Source organism: Mustela nivalis (assembly GCF_964662115.1).
Source record: "Mustela nivalis genome assembly, chromosome: 10".
Lineage (NCBI taxonomy): Eukaryota > Metazoa > Chordata > Mammalia > Carnivora > Mustelidae > Mustela > Mustela nivalis.
In genome coordinates, this window is record NC_139029.1 from 85283199 (window position 1) to 85301225 (window position 18027).

At 33.7% G+C, this 18027-nt stretch overlaps 1 protein-coding gene across 7 annotated transcripts in view; it reads right to left on the reverse strand.

Moving 5' to 3' along the window:
- Positions 1-18027, reverse strand: part of COL11A1 (collagen type XI alpha 1 chain) — a 204941-nt gene that overhangs the window by 20226 nt on the left and 166688 nt on the right. For all 7 annotated transcript variants that reach the window (XM_082686179.1, XM_082686184.1, XM_082686181.1 and 4 more), the window contains 11 exons: positions 16479-16532; positions 14782-14835; positions 13718-13771; positions 10263-10316; positions 9547-9654; positions 9199-9252; positions 8528-8581; positions 7483-7536; positions 1221-1274; positions 993-1100; positions 476-529 (listed from right to left, as the gene is read on the reverse strand). In XM_082686179.1, the coding sequence (XP_082542305.1) occupies positions 476-529; positions 993-1100; positions 1221-1274; positions 7483-7536; positions 8528-8581; positions 9199-9252; positions 9547-9654; positions 10263-10316; positions 13718-13771; positions 14782-14835; positions 16479-16532 (702 nt within the window). The remainder of the gene's footprint in view (positions 1-475; positions 530-992; positions 1101-1220; positions 1275-7482; positions 7537-8527; positions 8582-9198; positions 9253-9546; positions 9655-10262; positions 10317-13717; positions 13772-14781; positions 14836-16478; positions 16533-18027) is intronic.

Sequence of the window (18027 nt, forward strand, 5' to 3'; positions counted from 1 at the left end):
GATAGTAACCAAGCTTCAGTTGTAATAATTATGCCTTTCTTCACTAATGGAGGTTAATGTTTTATCTTTCAGCCTGTTTCAGAACAATTTATTTGGTGAAGGAATCACTATGTGCCTGTGCCAATGTCATTCTTTTAAATGAAGTGCCAGGAAACGAAGTGTAATTGCATGCATTTGGGGAACTGTCCACATTTGGAAAAGAACTGGCTGGACCATTAGTGGCATTTTATTCAGAGTGGAAATACATTTTTTTATCCAAAGGACATAAGAAAGGAAAGATCTGATCAAGTGGCATATTTTCCAAATAATCTATCATTGAGGATTACGTTCCCCTTTTTAAGTCTAAGTAGTAAACTTCCTTGAATATTGTACAAAATATAAACTAATTTATAATATAAAACTTCAGAAATTCTAGCTTATAAACAATTTTGTTTCTGGATTTCTCCCTTTCTAAATAACAAAAGATCAGACTTACCATGGGACCAGGAGGCCCATCTTGGCCCGCAGCTCCAGGGAGACCTTGTTCTCCCTATAGAAAATAAACATAATGGATTTTTTTAATTAACAAAAGCGTAGATTTTTTTTTTTTAATTTCAGTTTTGGAAATCCAAAAAGAGAGAACGCAGAAACATCACTTGGCATCCTATCACAGGCAGAACATCGACAAATGTTATAAGCAATTTTGAGTCTTTTTACATTGTGTATGTCTATACAGATGTATGTATAGAAACTGTACATCTTTGAATTCTTAGGGTTCCGTTTCTATTCTGCCTTTCTGTGTTGGAATTTCACCTTGCACTTATTAAATAAACGACGTATTTAGGTATTTGAAAAGTATCTGGCTTTAATGCCTGCATAATATTTACTGAATTCCCATAAAACAGCCACACAATACCTTATGAAATGATGCTGACATGCACATTTTCATTCGTAATTTTTTGGGGGGGAAATAAAATGTTCCCCAAATGGCATCTTTTAGCAGAGATGCTCACCACTGGGCCAGGGATGCCCCGAAGACCCTCTGGACCGGGTTTTCCAGCAGGTCCCTGAGGGCCAACTGGGCCAGTTTTTCCAGGAGGACCTTCGGCACCTGCTTCTCCCTGTTAGAAAATAAAATGTGTGAACATGTTGATAATGAGAAAATATTTTTTTATATTATTAAAAGTACTGAAATAGATGTTGTTCAATGTGTCCATAAGACGTTCAAACATATATTTTACCTTAGCACCTTTTTCACCTTGTCTTCCCTCTGCACCTGCAGCTCCGGGAGGACCCTATAAACAGAAAACTGCACTTAAAACTCATATTGCATATAAAACTAACATAACTGAAGACTTATTCACAAATACTCCAGTTTAAACTGTAACAGAGTCCAATAAACTGTGGCTGTCTACAGCTATTTAGTTTAAAACACAAGGAGAAAAATCAAAACCCGTTTATATAAAAACTTGCAGTTAGAATATTAAAAATAAATGATTAACAGATAATCACATCATATCAACGTAAAGAAACAGTAATTTTTTTAAGAAATACTGTTGGCTTAGTCACTCTTACTGCGTTAAATACTCAGGTATCATTTTTTTATGTTGTATAATTTAGAATTAGTTGCATGTAGTAGATTTCCCTTCCATCCTTAAATGTGTTTTAAGATTGGCTCCTTTCTCAATCTTAGAACATCCATATGCTATGTATTCTTATAGGATCATGTTCAGACTAGGGCAGTGCACATTTAAAATCTCGACTGTCAGCAGAAATTTTATTTTCATTTTCCAGAACTATGCAATTCACATAAATGAGTGACATAAAAATACTTATCACCACTTTTTAAAATCTAGTATTAGAGCAAGAGCAGAAAAAAAATATCTTCACACTCCATATGTCATCCAACAGCTTAAGAGAATATTCTGGTGTTTGCCTGACTTCTGCACAGCTGCATAGATTGCTATGGAGAGATGCTAATTACTAATTTGTTTAAAGCTATTTGTAATATTACTCCTCGACGATATATGCATCTTTGTAAGAAAGCTGTCAAATCCAACTTTCTATAGTTCTTTTTTTGTTAGCTTGTGACTTTTAACAATTTATTAGTATTCCTGAATTTACATTCTTTCATCCATAAAATATTACCAATAAAAATCCTCTTGCTCAGGGCACCTGGGTGGCTCAGTGGGTTAAACCGTTGCCTTCAACTCAGGTCATAATCCCAGGGTCCTGGGATCGAGTCCCGCATCAGGCTCTCTGCTCAGCGAGGAGCCTGCTTCCCCCCTCTCTCTGCCTGCCTCTCTGTTTACTTGTGATTTCTGTCAAATAAATAAATAAAATCTTTTTTTAAAAAATCCTCTTGCTACAGAATTGTTGTTAAATTTAAATGAGATAACACATGTAAAAGTATTTTTCAAGCTTTCCAGTGCAGCAGTATCAAATAGAGATATGGAATATGGTGCTTAAGAGCATAAAGCCTGGACCCAGACTTTTATAAAGTATTTTACCTATATTTTTCACCATGTTGGCAACCTGAGACTCGGATCAAACAAAATAGACTCTCAAAATACATTTGTAGACACCATGTCAACAAATTACTTTTTCCAAACATGCTTATTATAATACCTGAAAAATATAAATTCCATGTTTGAAACTACTTGTTTATTTTTTTAAGCTACTTGTTTTAATTGGAAAATTGTGAGTTGGCTAAAAAATAGATTTACCATGATCCTGTAATATAAAATCAGATTTTGACATCTGATATTCATATTTCCTTCTTACATTTACATAGTCATCTGTGAAATACAAAGCATGATATTTCTAAATCTTATAATAAAATGAGAAAAGAGTCACTTATAATACAAACATAACATTCAAGGTATCAAAGAAATCATCAAGTTTTCAAGCTAAATAGGAGATGTAATAATTATCATTATATCTAAATTTTGTTTCTATTAATTACATTGCCTCCTCACACCATTTCTTAGTAACTTCCAAATCAACAAAAGCCGGACACTTGGGTTAACAGCCCAGTAAGAACACGATACAATGCTTTTGACCTCTAAAACTACCCCCAATCCATTTGCAATAATTTATTCTAAGACACATAAAATTTACAATTTTATTATAAAATATTTCATGTCCACTAATCAACTGAATTTTTACCATTACTTAACAAGCATTAAGATTCAATCTAATTTTGGAATTTTCTGCACAAATTCAAACATACATACAGTCTGAAAGAGAAACTCTATGATCTCTAAGAAATTACATTTCCTTTTCTCCCAGACTCTCTTGTTTTCTATCTGTTTACTTCAATTTTTGCAATGAATTGTACTCAAAATCAGCAACCGAGATTGAGGTTGGAGGTTGGAGAGAAGAGTGGAGATGGTGTTAATTGTTGAAAATAAGGTTAGGTAGAAGGATGACTTTCTCTTTTCCAGAAGCCATATTAATATGCTAATGGTGAGCACATGCTAGCCTTTCAAATGGTCTTTCAATCCACGTTTGAAATGAGTATCAGGCACTTCATCAAAATCAGAGTATTCTGTGAATTCATTTATCTTAGAAAGAATCAATGACTACAACCTTTGTTATTATTTTCTCAATATCATCACTGTAATGCCATACATGATCAGGCACATATTGTGCCTCAGCCCAAAGAAGAAATGTACAAATTCTGAAACAGTCTCTTGAGGCAGCAGTATTATGTTAACAATAATATATTCTTAAAACTTAAGTTTTTCTAGGGTTGCCTGGTTGGCTCAGTCATTAAGCATCTGCCTTGGGCTCAGGTCATGATCCCAGGGTCCTGGAATCCAGCCCCAAATCGGGCTGCCTGCTCAGCAGGAAACTGCTTCTCCTTCTCCCACTCCCTCTGTTTGTGTTCCTTCTCTATCTGTGTCTCTCTCTTTCAAATAAATAAATTAAATTAAAAAAAAAAAAAACCCTAAGTGCTTCTTTTTAATTTCATGTTATTTATGCAAGAGGATTTCTGCATGTAAGCAAGCATCAGCTTCAAATAACTCCTAGTGTTAAAATCTTGTCATAAATTATTTTGGTATGATACTTGAAATATTAGCATATGCAAACCTAAACAACCATAACGACTGTGATTTTGGAAATAGAAATTATTTTCCTTATTCTATGAAGGTTTTCCTTAAACTAGTGACATCCGGGTATGCAGTCTTCTCAAAGGATCGCATTTACACACATCAACATTATAGAAGATTTATAAATATCTAGATCTTTAAAAAAGCAAGTCATCAGCTCTCTAAAAATGTAACAAAAACATTGCTTTTCCTGCAAGAGAGAAAAGAAAATCTGAGTCTGAAAAGCTTAGAGAATCTAAACACAAGTAAACTACAACACACACACAAAATTGCAATTCAAATAGTTTCTCCATCCCAAAAGAATTTCTTCCCTCTTTGAATGAATACCTGACATCTGTCATGGTGGAAATCCATATTAAATGGATTTTCTCTGTTCTTTATCTCATTTTTCCCATTTCCTTTTTTTTTCTCTCTCTCTTTCTTTTTTTTTTTTTTCCCCTAAGGATTTTATTTATTTGTCAGTGAGAGAGAGAGAGAGCACAACCAGCAGAAGTGGCAGGCAGAGGCAGTTCCCCGCCAAGCAAGGAGCCTGATTCGGGACTTGGATGCAGGAGTCGATCCTGGGATCATGACCTGAGCTGAAGGCAGATACAACTGACAGAGCCATGCAGACATCCCTGTTTCTTATATTTTTTTCCAGATGGCACAGATTCTTTGTTAAAAAAGACAGGGATAAAAACAGATAAACACACTTTTTCTAGAATAGAAAAAAATTAATAATGCGTAAAGACCAATTCTCATCTTAGTCATTTATTTCTCATGTATTTGCATAAACAGATGGTCAAGGACTTAATCTAGCAAACTACTGGCTGTAATTTCATAAACTAATGACTGTTCTTATTGGAAAATGCCTCCTAGAACATGAGACAATAAAACAGACTCCAGTTAATTTTCTACCAGTAAACACTTAAATGGAATTTTTTCACCATGAGAAATATACTTTATATAAAATGCACTGCTTAAGCTTCTCCCCACTAGTCACATTTTATAATATTAATCTATAATCTATCTATTCTTCCATTCATGCAAAAAATATTTAAATTGTCTTTATGTGACAGAAATGTGCTGTGGATAATACACAAAAAACAAAAAGAGAAAAACCCCTGTGAAATCCTAGGAGTTCATGAAGTTTAGTTATGAAGATAGACATCAAAATTAACAAAGACAGTACATTACAAAATATGCTAAGATGAAGTAGGTGTATAAAGTAGGCACATTGTTCTAGTTTGACAGTAGGGAAGGCTTTCCTAAGAATCTAATCTTTGATCTGAATCTTTGTGTGGGTAAATATGGGAGGGATGTTTCCTTCTAACACTTTATCTTTTGACCATCCACATTCATGCATAAAAGCATAGGGGTGGAAAGAATATATAATAAGAATATATGCACATATATAATAATAATATATATACATTATACAGGGTGTGTGTGTGTGTGTATACACAAATATAAACATATATATATCTTTCTCTGTATTTCTACCAATTAATAATTCAATTATTTTAATTTTTTATTGTGAACTTTCCTATGGCAATATGAGCTTGAGTCTTTAAAATTCCATTTAAGGGGCGCCTGGGTGGCTCAGTGGGTTAAAGCCTCTGCCTTCGGCTCAAGTCATGATCCCAGGGTCCTGGGATTGAGCCCCGCATCAGGCTCTCTGCTCAGCAGGGAGTCTGCTTTTCCCTCCATCGGCCTGCCTCTCTGCCTGCTTGTCATCTCTGTCTGTCAAATAAATAAATAAAATCTTTAAAAAAAATAAAATTCCATTTAACAGGTAAATTTTGTGCATTTTATAATGTTGAATTATTTTAGTGACTTCTTGGAGTTTTTTCAATAAAAGAGCATGGAACTAGCTCTTGGTTTCAAATAGCTATAATGATAGCTTGAGATTAAAATTCCATGGTTTATTGACATAAACTGTACAATCTTCCAGTGCCTTAAGGAAATGTACATTTATTCTCCCGTATTACAAATACATGACAGAAGGTACATGTACTACAAATGACAACTTAATTTTCCTACTTGTTCAATAACAGTTAGAATCTTGTTTCTCAGTATCACTGCCACTTGCAACACTCTGATCAATATTCTATTAGGAAGGTTTATTATCATTTACTCATCCATCTAGAAAGTTTTAATGGCATTCAGACTGCAGGCAAAAATAGGCAAGAGATCTCAAAAATCATGTTACACTTTGTAATTACTTTCTAAGAATAACAGCCCAATGGTTGTTTCGTAATACATTTTTTTTCTACCAAGATCATGCTTTGGGGCTGCCAATGACAACAATAAAAGCAAAACAAAATAATAAGAACCTTATCTAGGATGTTGTTAGAATATAAGAAGGGGGAAGAAGGAAGGCAAAAAAATCACTTGGTCAGTGAAGAGAAAATCATATTCAGAGAAGATGTTTAATATAGACTAAATTCATTTCTGGCAAAGACAAATGTTTGTAAATATGGACTCGAATTCATATCGCCCAGGGACAAAATTAAAATCTGTTAGTACAATATGTAAATGAGGATGTGTAGTGTGAAAATCCTCCTAAAACAAATCTACCATTAGAAAACAACAGTGATCTCTGGTCTCTGTGCTCTTGCATTAATTACCGAAAGGGGGATGAACCTAAGAAATGTATTTTGTTTGCAGAGAGGTCAGAAAATAGACTAAAGGTGATGCAGGGAACAATGTATGTTGATATAAATGCTGGGAGAAGCAGGTCAACAGACATGGTTTTATTATGAAAATAATACAGTCATAAGAAAAAGACAGTTCAAGTGAATCTCCTAGGATCTACTGGAGGCAGTACTTTTTTTAAATTTTTTATTTTTTATAAACATATATTTTTATCCCCAGGGGTACAGGTCTGTGATGGAGGCAGTATTTTTAACAAGATCTCTTTATTTCCATTTTCCTGTCATCTTTTGTTAAAATCCGGCCATGTTCCCAAATCAGAGAAGCTTGATAAGGTAAAGCAAGCTAACAGGACTTGCGGACTGATTCCTGAGCTCTCTCTAATGATATCTGCATTCAGGTTTTTACCATGTTTTTAGCTAGTATTAGGCTTTGGCATTCCATCTCCCTCTACTGCCCAACAGTTGAAGTTCAGGGTTCCATCCATCTTTTGTAACAGCCTCCGTTTGTACAGAGGGGAGACCTTAGCAAAGAGAAGTAGGAAACTACTTCTTCTTGTGACAGATTAAATCTTTTGAAGTGTATTCTATTTTAATAAGAATTTTGACAATTGTAAAAAATTACCCTGTTCTCCATCACTTACATCTTTCAGCATCATTGTAATGTGCTGCCTACAGCTTAAGAATACTATGTAAGTTTATATACACAGTAGATAATGAGTGGATGTTTCAAATAAAGAATTTTAAAAACTTACTCTTTTTCCAGGAGGACCTGGTGGGCCAGCCTCACCAGACGGGCCAGGAGGACCCTATAAAATGTGAAAAATACCTTTTAAACAATTAAGCATCATTTTAGGGCTCACAACATTTTTCTACATTTGGACTGATACCAAACTTCTTTCTTCATCGCCCCACATCTACCTTCCCTGGTACATAGGCTTTCTCTAGAGATCTATTATTAGAGCTAGTAAATTCAGATGGAAAACTTTTCTACAGCTGGAAGAAAGTGAATCAAACTCCTTCTTCAAATTGTTCCTTTAAAGAGTGCTAACTTCTATCTGACAAACATTCAGTAGACATACTAATGAAGAGAATCGTATGATTAACTTTACTCATATTACATACATTTATGAAACCATAAAACTGTTACCTCTCAATTTCTTCTTGTACGGAACTAGCATTTCTATGCCTAGGAGTACTCCGCACATTGGAATAGGTAAGTCCTATCTACACAGAATAAGCCTACAAATATCCAGTGGAGATGGCTCTAGAGACACAGTTGTGTTAGGGGTGAGATTTGTTTGGTTCTTACTTAACTTAGTGCCTTCCTTTAGCTCTCTCTAAATTACCATAAGTGGCCAAATCCCCTACTGAGTCATCCTCAAATTAAAAAAAAAAATAGTAATAGTCCAATACAGTGCTGAATTGATTTAGATTGGTAATTACAATACAATCATGCTAAGGATAGGCTGATAACATAGCTGTCTTCATTTCAGACTTATTTGTGTTTTTAAAATAACTTTTTATTTAATACAAATAGATAGCTATATTTGACATTGTATGACAAAATCATTGCTATGGTATTACCACATTTTTTATTATGAAGGATACTTACATTTCTTCAATCACATCAAGTAAGAAACGCCATTTAAGTTTGACTTTGAACTGAAATTCACATATAATTGATAATCCTTTCGGAAAAATGTATACCCACATAGCTATACTTTTGAAAGGCTCATTGTTTTTTTAAAATGTCTTGAGACTATGTAAAGATCTAATAAAAATAGTGTGCTTACTTACCGGCTGACCAGGATCTCCATCTTCACCCTTGTCACCACCAACGCCATCTTGACCCTATCATAGGCAATAGAAAGTGATCCCAGATATTTCTCACTGTGAGTTCACTTTTATTAAAACAAAAGGTATGATATATTCTCTGACTCCTTGAGATAAATTATTATGAAATGGACAAATAGAAGTCTTGTTAAAATCTTTCAGTTATATTTTAAGGATTGTGGTATCTCTCACTCTTTCGATAAAGATTTGTGAAACTGCCACCACATTAAATTTAAAATACATGATGCTGTTAATATAAGAAAAGAAAGAGGATGTAATTAGCATACAAGGCCAGTGCATCCTTGCACCATGAACAAATATGGCACACTTTGAGACAGGATTTACAGCATAGGAGAAACTGAAATAATAACAATGCTGCTATTCAGATAGTTTGTACAACCCAGCAAAGTCTGGAAAACTAACCCAAATGAGGAGAATAATCATGCAACAGAGGTCTAATTGCCTTCAGCTATAAGGATTTAATTATTGTAGCTGTGACTGTAGTTTACATTTTCTTTTCCTTTCTGTTTTTGGGGGATCTACTGAAGTAATCAAGAACTTTCTTTAATTATTAATAATAGAGACACTGAAACCACCATATCAAAATAATTCCTTTCTTTTCCCATAATACTTACTGCAGGGCCAGGTTCCCCAGGAGGACCAGGATCTCCAGGAAAACCAACAGGACCCTAGTACGATGTTTTTAAAAGAAAGAAGATAAATAAAAATATTTTTTATAAAGTCATGATATTCTGATGTTTAAGAGCTAAGTCATGGCAAAACCATATGCAAATATTTCCCTTCTTCCACTAGAAAAAAATTTTTAAAATAAAATTAATGGACAATGCTAATGGATATATGAAATGATGAAGAGTCAGCTTCACCAGATATGGGCCAGAGTTTCATGATTTCTAACCTTTCTATAAAAGCTCCTACGTGGCTTTGACATAGATGCCACTGTAAGGGGGACCAAGCTCACTTACCGGGTTACCCTTCGGGCCATCGTCACCTGGTGGTCCCTTAGCACCAGGAGGTCCGGCAGCACCCGGTGGGCCAGCTTCTCCTTTCTCTCCTCTTTCTCCTTTGGGGCCCTACAACCAAGTTAGAAAAAGAATAATTATCTTACAAGCTTTAAATCAGAATTTCTTAGCCTCAGCATATTGGATCAGGCAACTCTGCTGTGGGGACGGAGGAGGGGCCGTCCTCTGCTTTGCAAGACGTTCAACAGCATCCCTGGTCTCCACTAATTTGATCCCAGCGTGTGACATCAAGAGTGACATTCCACCATGTGTGATGTCCAATGTCTCCAGACATTGCCAAATGTGACCAGGGACCAAATTCACTCTGGGTTTGAACCAATCTACATTAGAATGAATACTATTCTAATACAATCCATCCATGTTTCTTTGATGTAGCACAGTTTGTTTTTTTTTTGTGAAAGGGCCACCAAAAAAGGGCCACCAAAAACTATAAACAGCTTATAGTTTTAATGTTCTAACTTATGTCTAACTAATGTCATTATTTTTTTTAATTTCCATGTAAGTCAAAACATGCAATTTTTTTTTTATTAAACAAAAAGGTTCTGCATTTGTGATTATTTTTAATGGAAAAGGAAAAGCAAATAACTGAATTATAGCTAGGAGTTAAGTTACATGTTTAATATGTTAACCCCCTACATTAACAATAAGCTAGCACTTACGCCTGTGCCTGCTTCCCCAGGAGGCCCTGGGTTCCCTGCTTCTCCAGGTTCACCCTATAAAGAGAAAAGCAAATGAACTTCAAAACATAAAAATGACAAACACAACAACAACACAGGAATGATAATTTCACATTGTAAAACTGCCTTCTATTATGACCATGACATTTTCAACTAGACCTTATACTGGTTAAAAGGCAGTAGAATACTTTATTAAAAGGAAGGAGTCTATCTTATTACTGACCTCAGTATTTCAGTGAGGAGGCACAACTGGGTAGACTGAATGCTACAATTCTCATCAGTTTGTCAAAAGAGCATTAACCTTAAGTTACCACCAAGCCATACAAAACAGACACCTGCATGTTTCCTAACAAATTTTGTATTTGTGTTATATCAGTATTCATATTACAACTTAGTTTGATTAACGAACTTTCATTTCTTATTAAAATATTAGTTCATTTAACCTTTATAATAACAATTAAGCAAATCATGTGGTAGTATTTTGATAATCCTATAAAATTTATTTAGTAGAAATCTAAGAACATAGAAAAATACTGTATTGTAAGATAGATAAAGATACTTAGATACTAATTAAAATTACTCCTTTTGAGGATATGTGTATTATAAATTCGTTAGCTTCTTTATTCTCCTGTATAACTCTGGATGGCTATTTTCTAGTTCAGCAGACAATAAATAAACCTCCTAGACTAGTAGGTTTTAGTTATGGAAGTCTGTTACTAATGTAACAGACTTGAATTTACTGAGAAAAGCATAGTATTTTCTCCAAGTGAAATAATACAGTATATTCATGTGCCATGTTTCTACACAAAATCAGTGGAACTAGAATTCTGAAGTGGAAATTGTTTTAAATTTTTAAAAAAATGGCAGGTCTGAATTCCCTTTAATTTTTAACTCTATTATTCCCAATAATACTGCTATAAACCCATCACTCATAAATTGGTTTGCATTATATTAAATATAAACATAACTCCAGGGGATAGGTTATTCAGTGTACCTAATTTCTGATTCTTTGAGAATATGCACATATTTTAACTTCTTGAATTATCTGCATAATGATGGAAGATATCAAGTATTTTGTAGGAATTTATTAGTAGTAGTATTGTGTATAAATTATTTTCCCTCTCAAGATGAGTAGCAAATACTACCTGTTATTTTAGATAAACCTTACAAATAAAATATACATTTACATTATTTACAAAACAACAAATCAGCCATCTATCTCGATTGATGGAATATATAATATTTTTATGACCTATTATTCATATCTCTGAAATAAGACTAAAGCAGTTTGCCACTCAAATCAACTATAAAATGTCCAATTTAAATGTTTTTATTTAAATATACACAATATACTTCATGATCTCACTTATATGTGGAATTTAAAATAGCCAAGCTCATATAATATGAGAATGCTGGTCACCAGGGGCTGAGGTGTGGGGAACATGGGAAAATGTTTGTCTTAGTTTACACAGTTTTAGAGACAAAAGATGAATAAGATCTGAAGATCTAATATACAACAATGTGAATGTAGTTAACAATACTGTATTCTCTTAAGACTCAAAGTTAGCCAGGTGTTACCAGATAGCCTTTAAACAAATGAAAACAATATGGAAGAAGAGTTTCCCAAACTCCAAACCTCTGGCATCCATGTTTACCTTCAAGAATAACACAAGATGAAACCACAGCAGTAACTGAAGTACTTAAACTTGTTCCTACTGAACCCGCAAGCTTTAGGAAGCCATAAGAGAAGCTGAAAAGGCTTTCAAACTTAGAATTTATTTATTAAGAATTATTTCATAATTTTCTAGGTGGACAAAACTAAAACTAAAGACTAGTTCTCACAACTATCTAGTCAACATTACAGCCAAAAGGGGATGACGCCAAGGGTAGAGGAAAGTTGAGAGTCTGTCTTCATGTGTCTCCTACAGTTTTGCCATCAGAGACCCATTATCTCTACTACTATTCTTCCTATGACAACTGTTCTCAATGAAAAACATTCTTTAAATTCCACCCTAAATCACTTGCACGTTTTCAACACAAAACATTAAATTTAAAAATATAAACAAAGAGTCAGTAAAAAATACTTGACTTTATGCAGTAAGAATTAAGATAATTTTTAAATGCTTCTAATTTAGTAAGGAAGAAGAAATTCTTTACATGGTTGACCATATAGAATTAATTATAATAAAAATGGCAGCATGGGTTCAGCAGATATATACATCAAAATACTATATTATAATCCTCTCACATTTCTTTTTTCTGAGGGTTAAATCTTCTACTTAAAATAAATTAAATGCAATATATGATATGTCAACAATCTTTGAGACTAAACAATAGAATCATTCTTATATCATTTAATTAATAACTAAAAAACATATATTTTTTCACTATATAATAGTTTACGGTATTAAATTTAATTCTTATTCCTCAAAACTGGCAAATAACTTATTTTTTTTAAATAAAGCAAATACCAATGTTAATTTTCTTAAAAATTCTATTAAGAAATGAGCATGAAGGCATAAATAAGAATTCAGAGAATCATTTTCACACACAAAAAAAGATGTTTTAAGTGAAATCACTTTCATTAGAAAACAAAGTTATTCTGAGCCCAGATATTATGGCACATGGCAAGTATTTTGAAAAGTGCCAAAGATGGGTCATATTACTAGTAATGAAAATGTAACTCCAAATATGACAAAATGAAAGATTAATTCTTTTGTAATTTGAAGGATTCCTTTTTCCTGTTTAAGTCAGTTACATCAACCAATCTCTTCTCTTTCAGGAATGAGTGTTATTAGAGACACTTAGTCTAGTCAGACATACATGGGAATAGATCCTGACTTAGTTTCTAATGACAAAACTTTGATGAAATTATTGAAATTCATTAAACTTCAGTTGTTTCAGCTTAAAAACGTGGATAATAATAATACATCATCAGAGGTGACTGCGTTGATTAAAGGAAATAACCTATGTCCACTACTCATCACAATACATAGCAATAAAAACCACAGTATCTCAAAATCATATTACCACTAATTATTTAACTACTAAAATAGATGGGCTGCAATTCATATAACTATATGTAAAATACTTAGAAAGACAGAACTGTTAGAAGCACTTAAAGTATCAGTCAATATCATCAAAGTCCTCAATTCTTGATGTGTCAAACTGGTACATCACTACATTCCTCACCTTTTTTAAAAGCTTTTATTTATTTATTTATTTGAGAGAGGGATAGAGCGGAAACAAGCAGTGTGGAGGGACAGAGTGGGGGAGAGAGAGAGTGAGAGCTTGAGAGAGGCAGATGCCCTGCTGAGCAGAGACCACTCCCCTCCCCAAACCCATTGAGCAGAGCTGGATCCAGACCCCGAGATCATGATCTGAGCTAAAGGCAGATGCTTAACCTACAGAGCCACCCAGGTACCCCCGTTCTTCACCTTTTCTCCAACACCACCAACTGAACCAATGGATCCTGGGGGTCCTTGTGGTCCCTGCAATGTAGAAAAAGGAGTATACAGTTATCCTTATTCTTACAATAAAAATAACAAATTCATAAATATATATCTAGTAGTTCTCAAAGAAGGAGGAATACAGGCAAGAATATTCCAAGTCAGTTGAAGGATGGGACAAAATGATGCCTTTATTGGGCTGCCAAATTGACTGGACAGCAAATAATTTAAGTATATTAAATTGATTTTCAAATTCACCAGAACTTTGAAGATATGACAGAAGATTTTCCAACTCTAGTCATGCTGGTTGATACTCGGAACATAATTTCAATCTCTTTGCCCATCAAATAGACCAGAATAAAGGATAATTTTATAGATTTTTGGAGTATATCAAAGTATGACTCTGGTTAAGAATTATGTAATCTATGCAAAAACAGCATGAACCATGTCTTAGCCTTTATATTAATTAAGGGGAATTAAAACCCAAAAACTCTTAGTACATCTGCTCCTTGTCTATTTTATCCAGTTCTGGCCTGACCAAATTAAAAGCAGGCATAACAGAAAAGCAACCAAAAACAAGAATAAAATACTTTTTCATTGTGAAAAGGTGAAATCAGAAGAGAGATAAGATCAAATTTTATACATCTGTTAATGGTAACAGTAAGATAAATATGGCATTGCATTTCAAATCCTGTAATATTAGAACAGTAGGTCAATTACTAAGCATAGAGGAGACTGTCTTTGGGTAATTGAGAGGAAACATCTTACACAGTAAAAGGTGCACATATTATCATGCACATAATTCTCTAACATAACATATCAAATGTGAACTTTGAACTTCTTTAATATTTGTGGTGACTAGTTCCCTATAAAACCTGTTTATTTCCCTATGAAATGAAATGTAGTGAGTAGATTATTTTTGAGCTCTTGTCCATTTACACATTTAACAATAGTGCAATCATACCCACTGTGTTTTAGATACCATCTGCCATTACATGATACTGACACTTAAATAACTTCACATTGATTAACATATATTTCACAGTTCTTACATCAGCTCCATTGGGACCTTGAGGGCCTCTTGGGCCTGGAGGACCAGGTGGACCCTGTAAGAGATGAATATTAAGGTTTATGAGGCCCAAACACAACTGTATTTCTGGTATTTTCATTTTGAGATCACGAAAACTAAAAGAAGTTTCATGCTATAAAATCATAATCAGTGATTTGATTTTGGATACAACATCATGTTAGCAAATGATTCTCTATATATAGCTATGGAGAAATTAGGACTGCAGGCAAACAATTTTATTAAAAATTAGAAAATTGGGCTATTACTACTGTCTAGTACAATGAATTCATAATACAACAGAAATATGTTATACTAGAATATGCAAGAATGTTAAATTAAAAAAGGAACACAAAGGTGTAATAAGAAATGGTGCTTGATTAGATTTAGAATTTATTAATTTTATAAAAGTATTTTTTATCTGTATATTCTTTTTGTGTGTGTGTCAACTTTTATGTTCTACATGATAGAATTGAAATAAGATTAACTATTTAATTGTCTTCCTAAAACAAATGTTCTTCTCCCTGGTTGTGCATTAAAATTACCTCCCGGTACTTTTTATAGAATACTGATGGTCAGAACCCCTTACCTCAAGGTTGTGATTAAATTAGTCTATAGTGAACACCAGGGCATTAGAATTATTTCTAAATGTCACAGCTTGTTCTAATGTCATTGCTGAAAACTTCCTTAATATTAGCCATTACTAATATGTCAGAGAGAAATGTATTAATAACTCAAGGAACCTTAGCAATCATATCTAGAAAGGAGTTCTCAGTGTACCTGATGCTGCTTAGAGAATTAGTCAGTTCTTTGAGTCAGCATTATTTATTATGTTCCCTGCTTTTTAGTTTAATGTGGTAAAAAGAATGATTCCTTATTTGAAGAAAATAAAATCTAAAATGCAAGTGCAAAAATATCAAAATATATATTCTGAAGGAAATAAGAATTGGGGGCAATGTTTACTGAAAGGAAGGAATGATTAGGAAATATATTCATTACACTTCATTATAGATTTCAATTACCTTGGATAATTGTTTCCTTATCCAAGGTAAGGCTCAATGAACAAATATACATATATATATTTCAAAGTTTCAGTGAACTCTTAGATTTATACTTAGAGCAGAAAGCCAGAATCAATAAGTGCAAATTATTTGGTTGTAACATTCTAATTCAGATAGAATTCCTTATTAAACTAAGAATTTGCTACAAAGAACAACTAAAATTTAATACCACGTTAATGTTAACATTTGCTAATTATTCAAATCATGGGTGACTATTATCTACTCTTTACCTGGTCCACTTCAAAGTCTGGAGCTAAAAACTCACAAATAACTTAAGTTTGGCAGGTTATCTACATGTCAATAATATACACACTTAGAAATAAAAATATGGATAACAACATATCAACCAGTAATGCCATGTATGCACATAACATTACTCCGAAGAGAGAAAGAGAACAGTAGAGAGATGTTTGCTGAGAGAGGCTCCAACGGTCACAGATACAGGTTGGGCAGGGAATGGGGAAAGCATCACTGTGAAAAGTCATGGCCTTTAGGACGACTTTGTTCATCTTACCAAACCTGAAGAAAGATATCAGTCAAGAATATGAAATATTCTTGTGAAATATTGTGAATATTGTGAAAATTCACAATATCCATAATATCCTAAAAGATATGAACTTACCATGGGACCAACATCCCCGTTTTCCCCTTTTTCACCAGGTGGGCCCGGCAGACCCTAAGAGAAAATGATAAGAAGACAGTAAAAGTCATGCATGTATTTGAAAAGAAACTTTTGGCCAATTTCTAGGATAAAACCAAAATTAGATATTAAGCCAAATAAAAACATGAAATTAAGATTCAGAAACTGTCATCTGTTAAAATCTTACAATGCAAGTACTAGCTACATTTCATAAAATCTTATACCTATATTTACAAAAGAAATTATGCTTTGTATAATGTTATGCTGTTTGATTTTAGTTAAAAGAACTAAATACACAATTTAATCTGGTAATTTCTGGACACAATCATTTGCTCCATCTTTTATAAATAGTGTATAAGACTGCCATTGTAAGGATTTTCTGAAAAATCTTGTCCCAGATTATTTTTGAACACCCTATCCAAGTGAGGTTTTTATAGTTATATAGCAATTTGGCAAAACTCTTTTGAAAATAAATATTCCAGGGGCACCTGGGTGATGTAGTCAGTTGGGCAGCTGACTTGATTTCCACTCAGGTCATGATCATGGGGTGCTAGGATCCAGCCTCACGGGCTCCCTGCTTAGCCAGAAGTCTGCTTCTCTTTCTCCCTCTGCCCCTCCCCTGCTCTTATGCACTCTCTCTTTCTCTAATAAATAAATAAATCTTTTTTTTTTTTTTTAAGAAAACAAATACTCCAGGGTTATTCCAATACATTTCCGGGGCTACAAATGCCTTCTGAATTTTTAGCCTGTTACTCTGACTTCTAGTTCTAGAAATCTACAAGGTCATAAAACCTAGTGTATTGTACTTCCTTTTTTCTCTCAAATTCATTTCCTTTATATCTAGTTGCAGTGTCAACACTTTAGGAAGGGTTCTGTGTTACAGAACAAACTCACAGAGCAGGTGACACTCAAAATTCATCTATGTCTTTATGGAAAAATTATTTTACTTCATCTTGGTCTTCTTAATTAGTTCTTTCATGCAGAATTGTTTATATTTCTTCTTTCATATCTCAACAATACTTTGCACATATTTGAATTGTATACCTAAAAACACAATGAGGTCACTTATTTCTGTACTTAAATCATAAGCTTTGGGGTAGGTGTCAATTTTATCTCTAGCAATTAGCTGAGGATCAGGCAAAAACTAGGATTTCAATAAAATGTTTAATAAATGATTAATGAATGAATTCTAAGAAAGTAAATCAACAGGAAAAACTATAAATAATAAAGTGTTTATTACAACAGGAGGTATGACAATTAAAATTCTCGATTACTCCAAAAGTTTAATCATAGAAAACACAGCTAAATTAATTTGGTTACATAAACTAAAGGAATATATTTTTTTAAGATATGATTTATTTATTTGAGAGAGAGAGAGAGATTGCAAGAGAAAGAGAGAGAGCATGAAAAGGGGGAAGGTCAGAGAGAGAAGCAGACTCCCTCCTGGGCAGGGAGCCTGATGCAGGGCTCCATCCCAGGACTCTAGGATCATGACCTAAGCCAAAGGCAGTCACTTAACCAACTGAGCCAC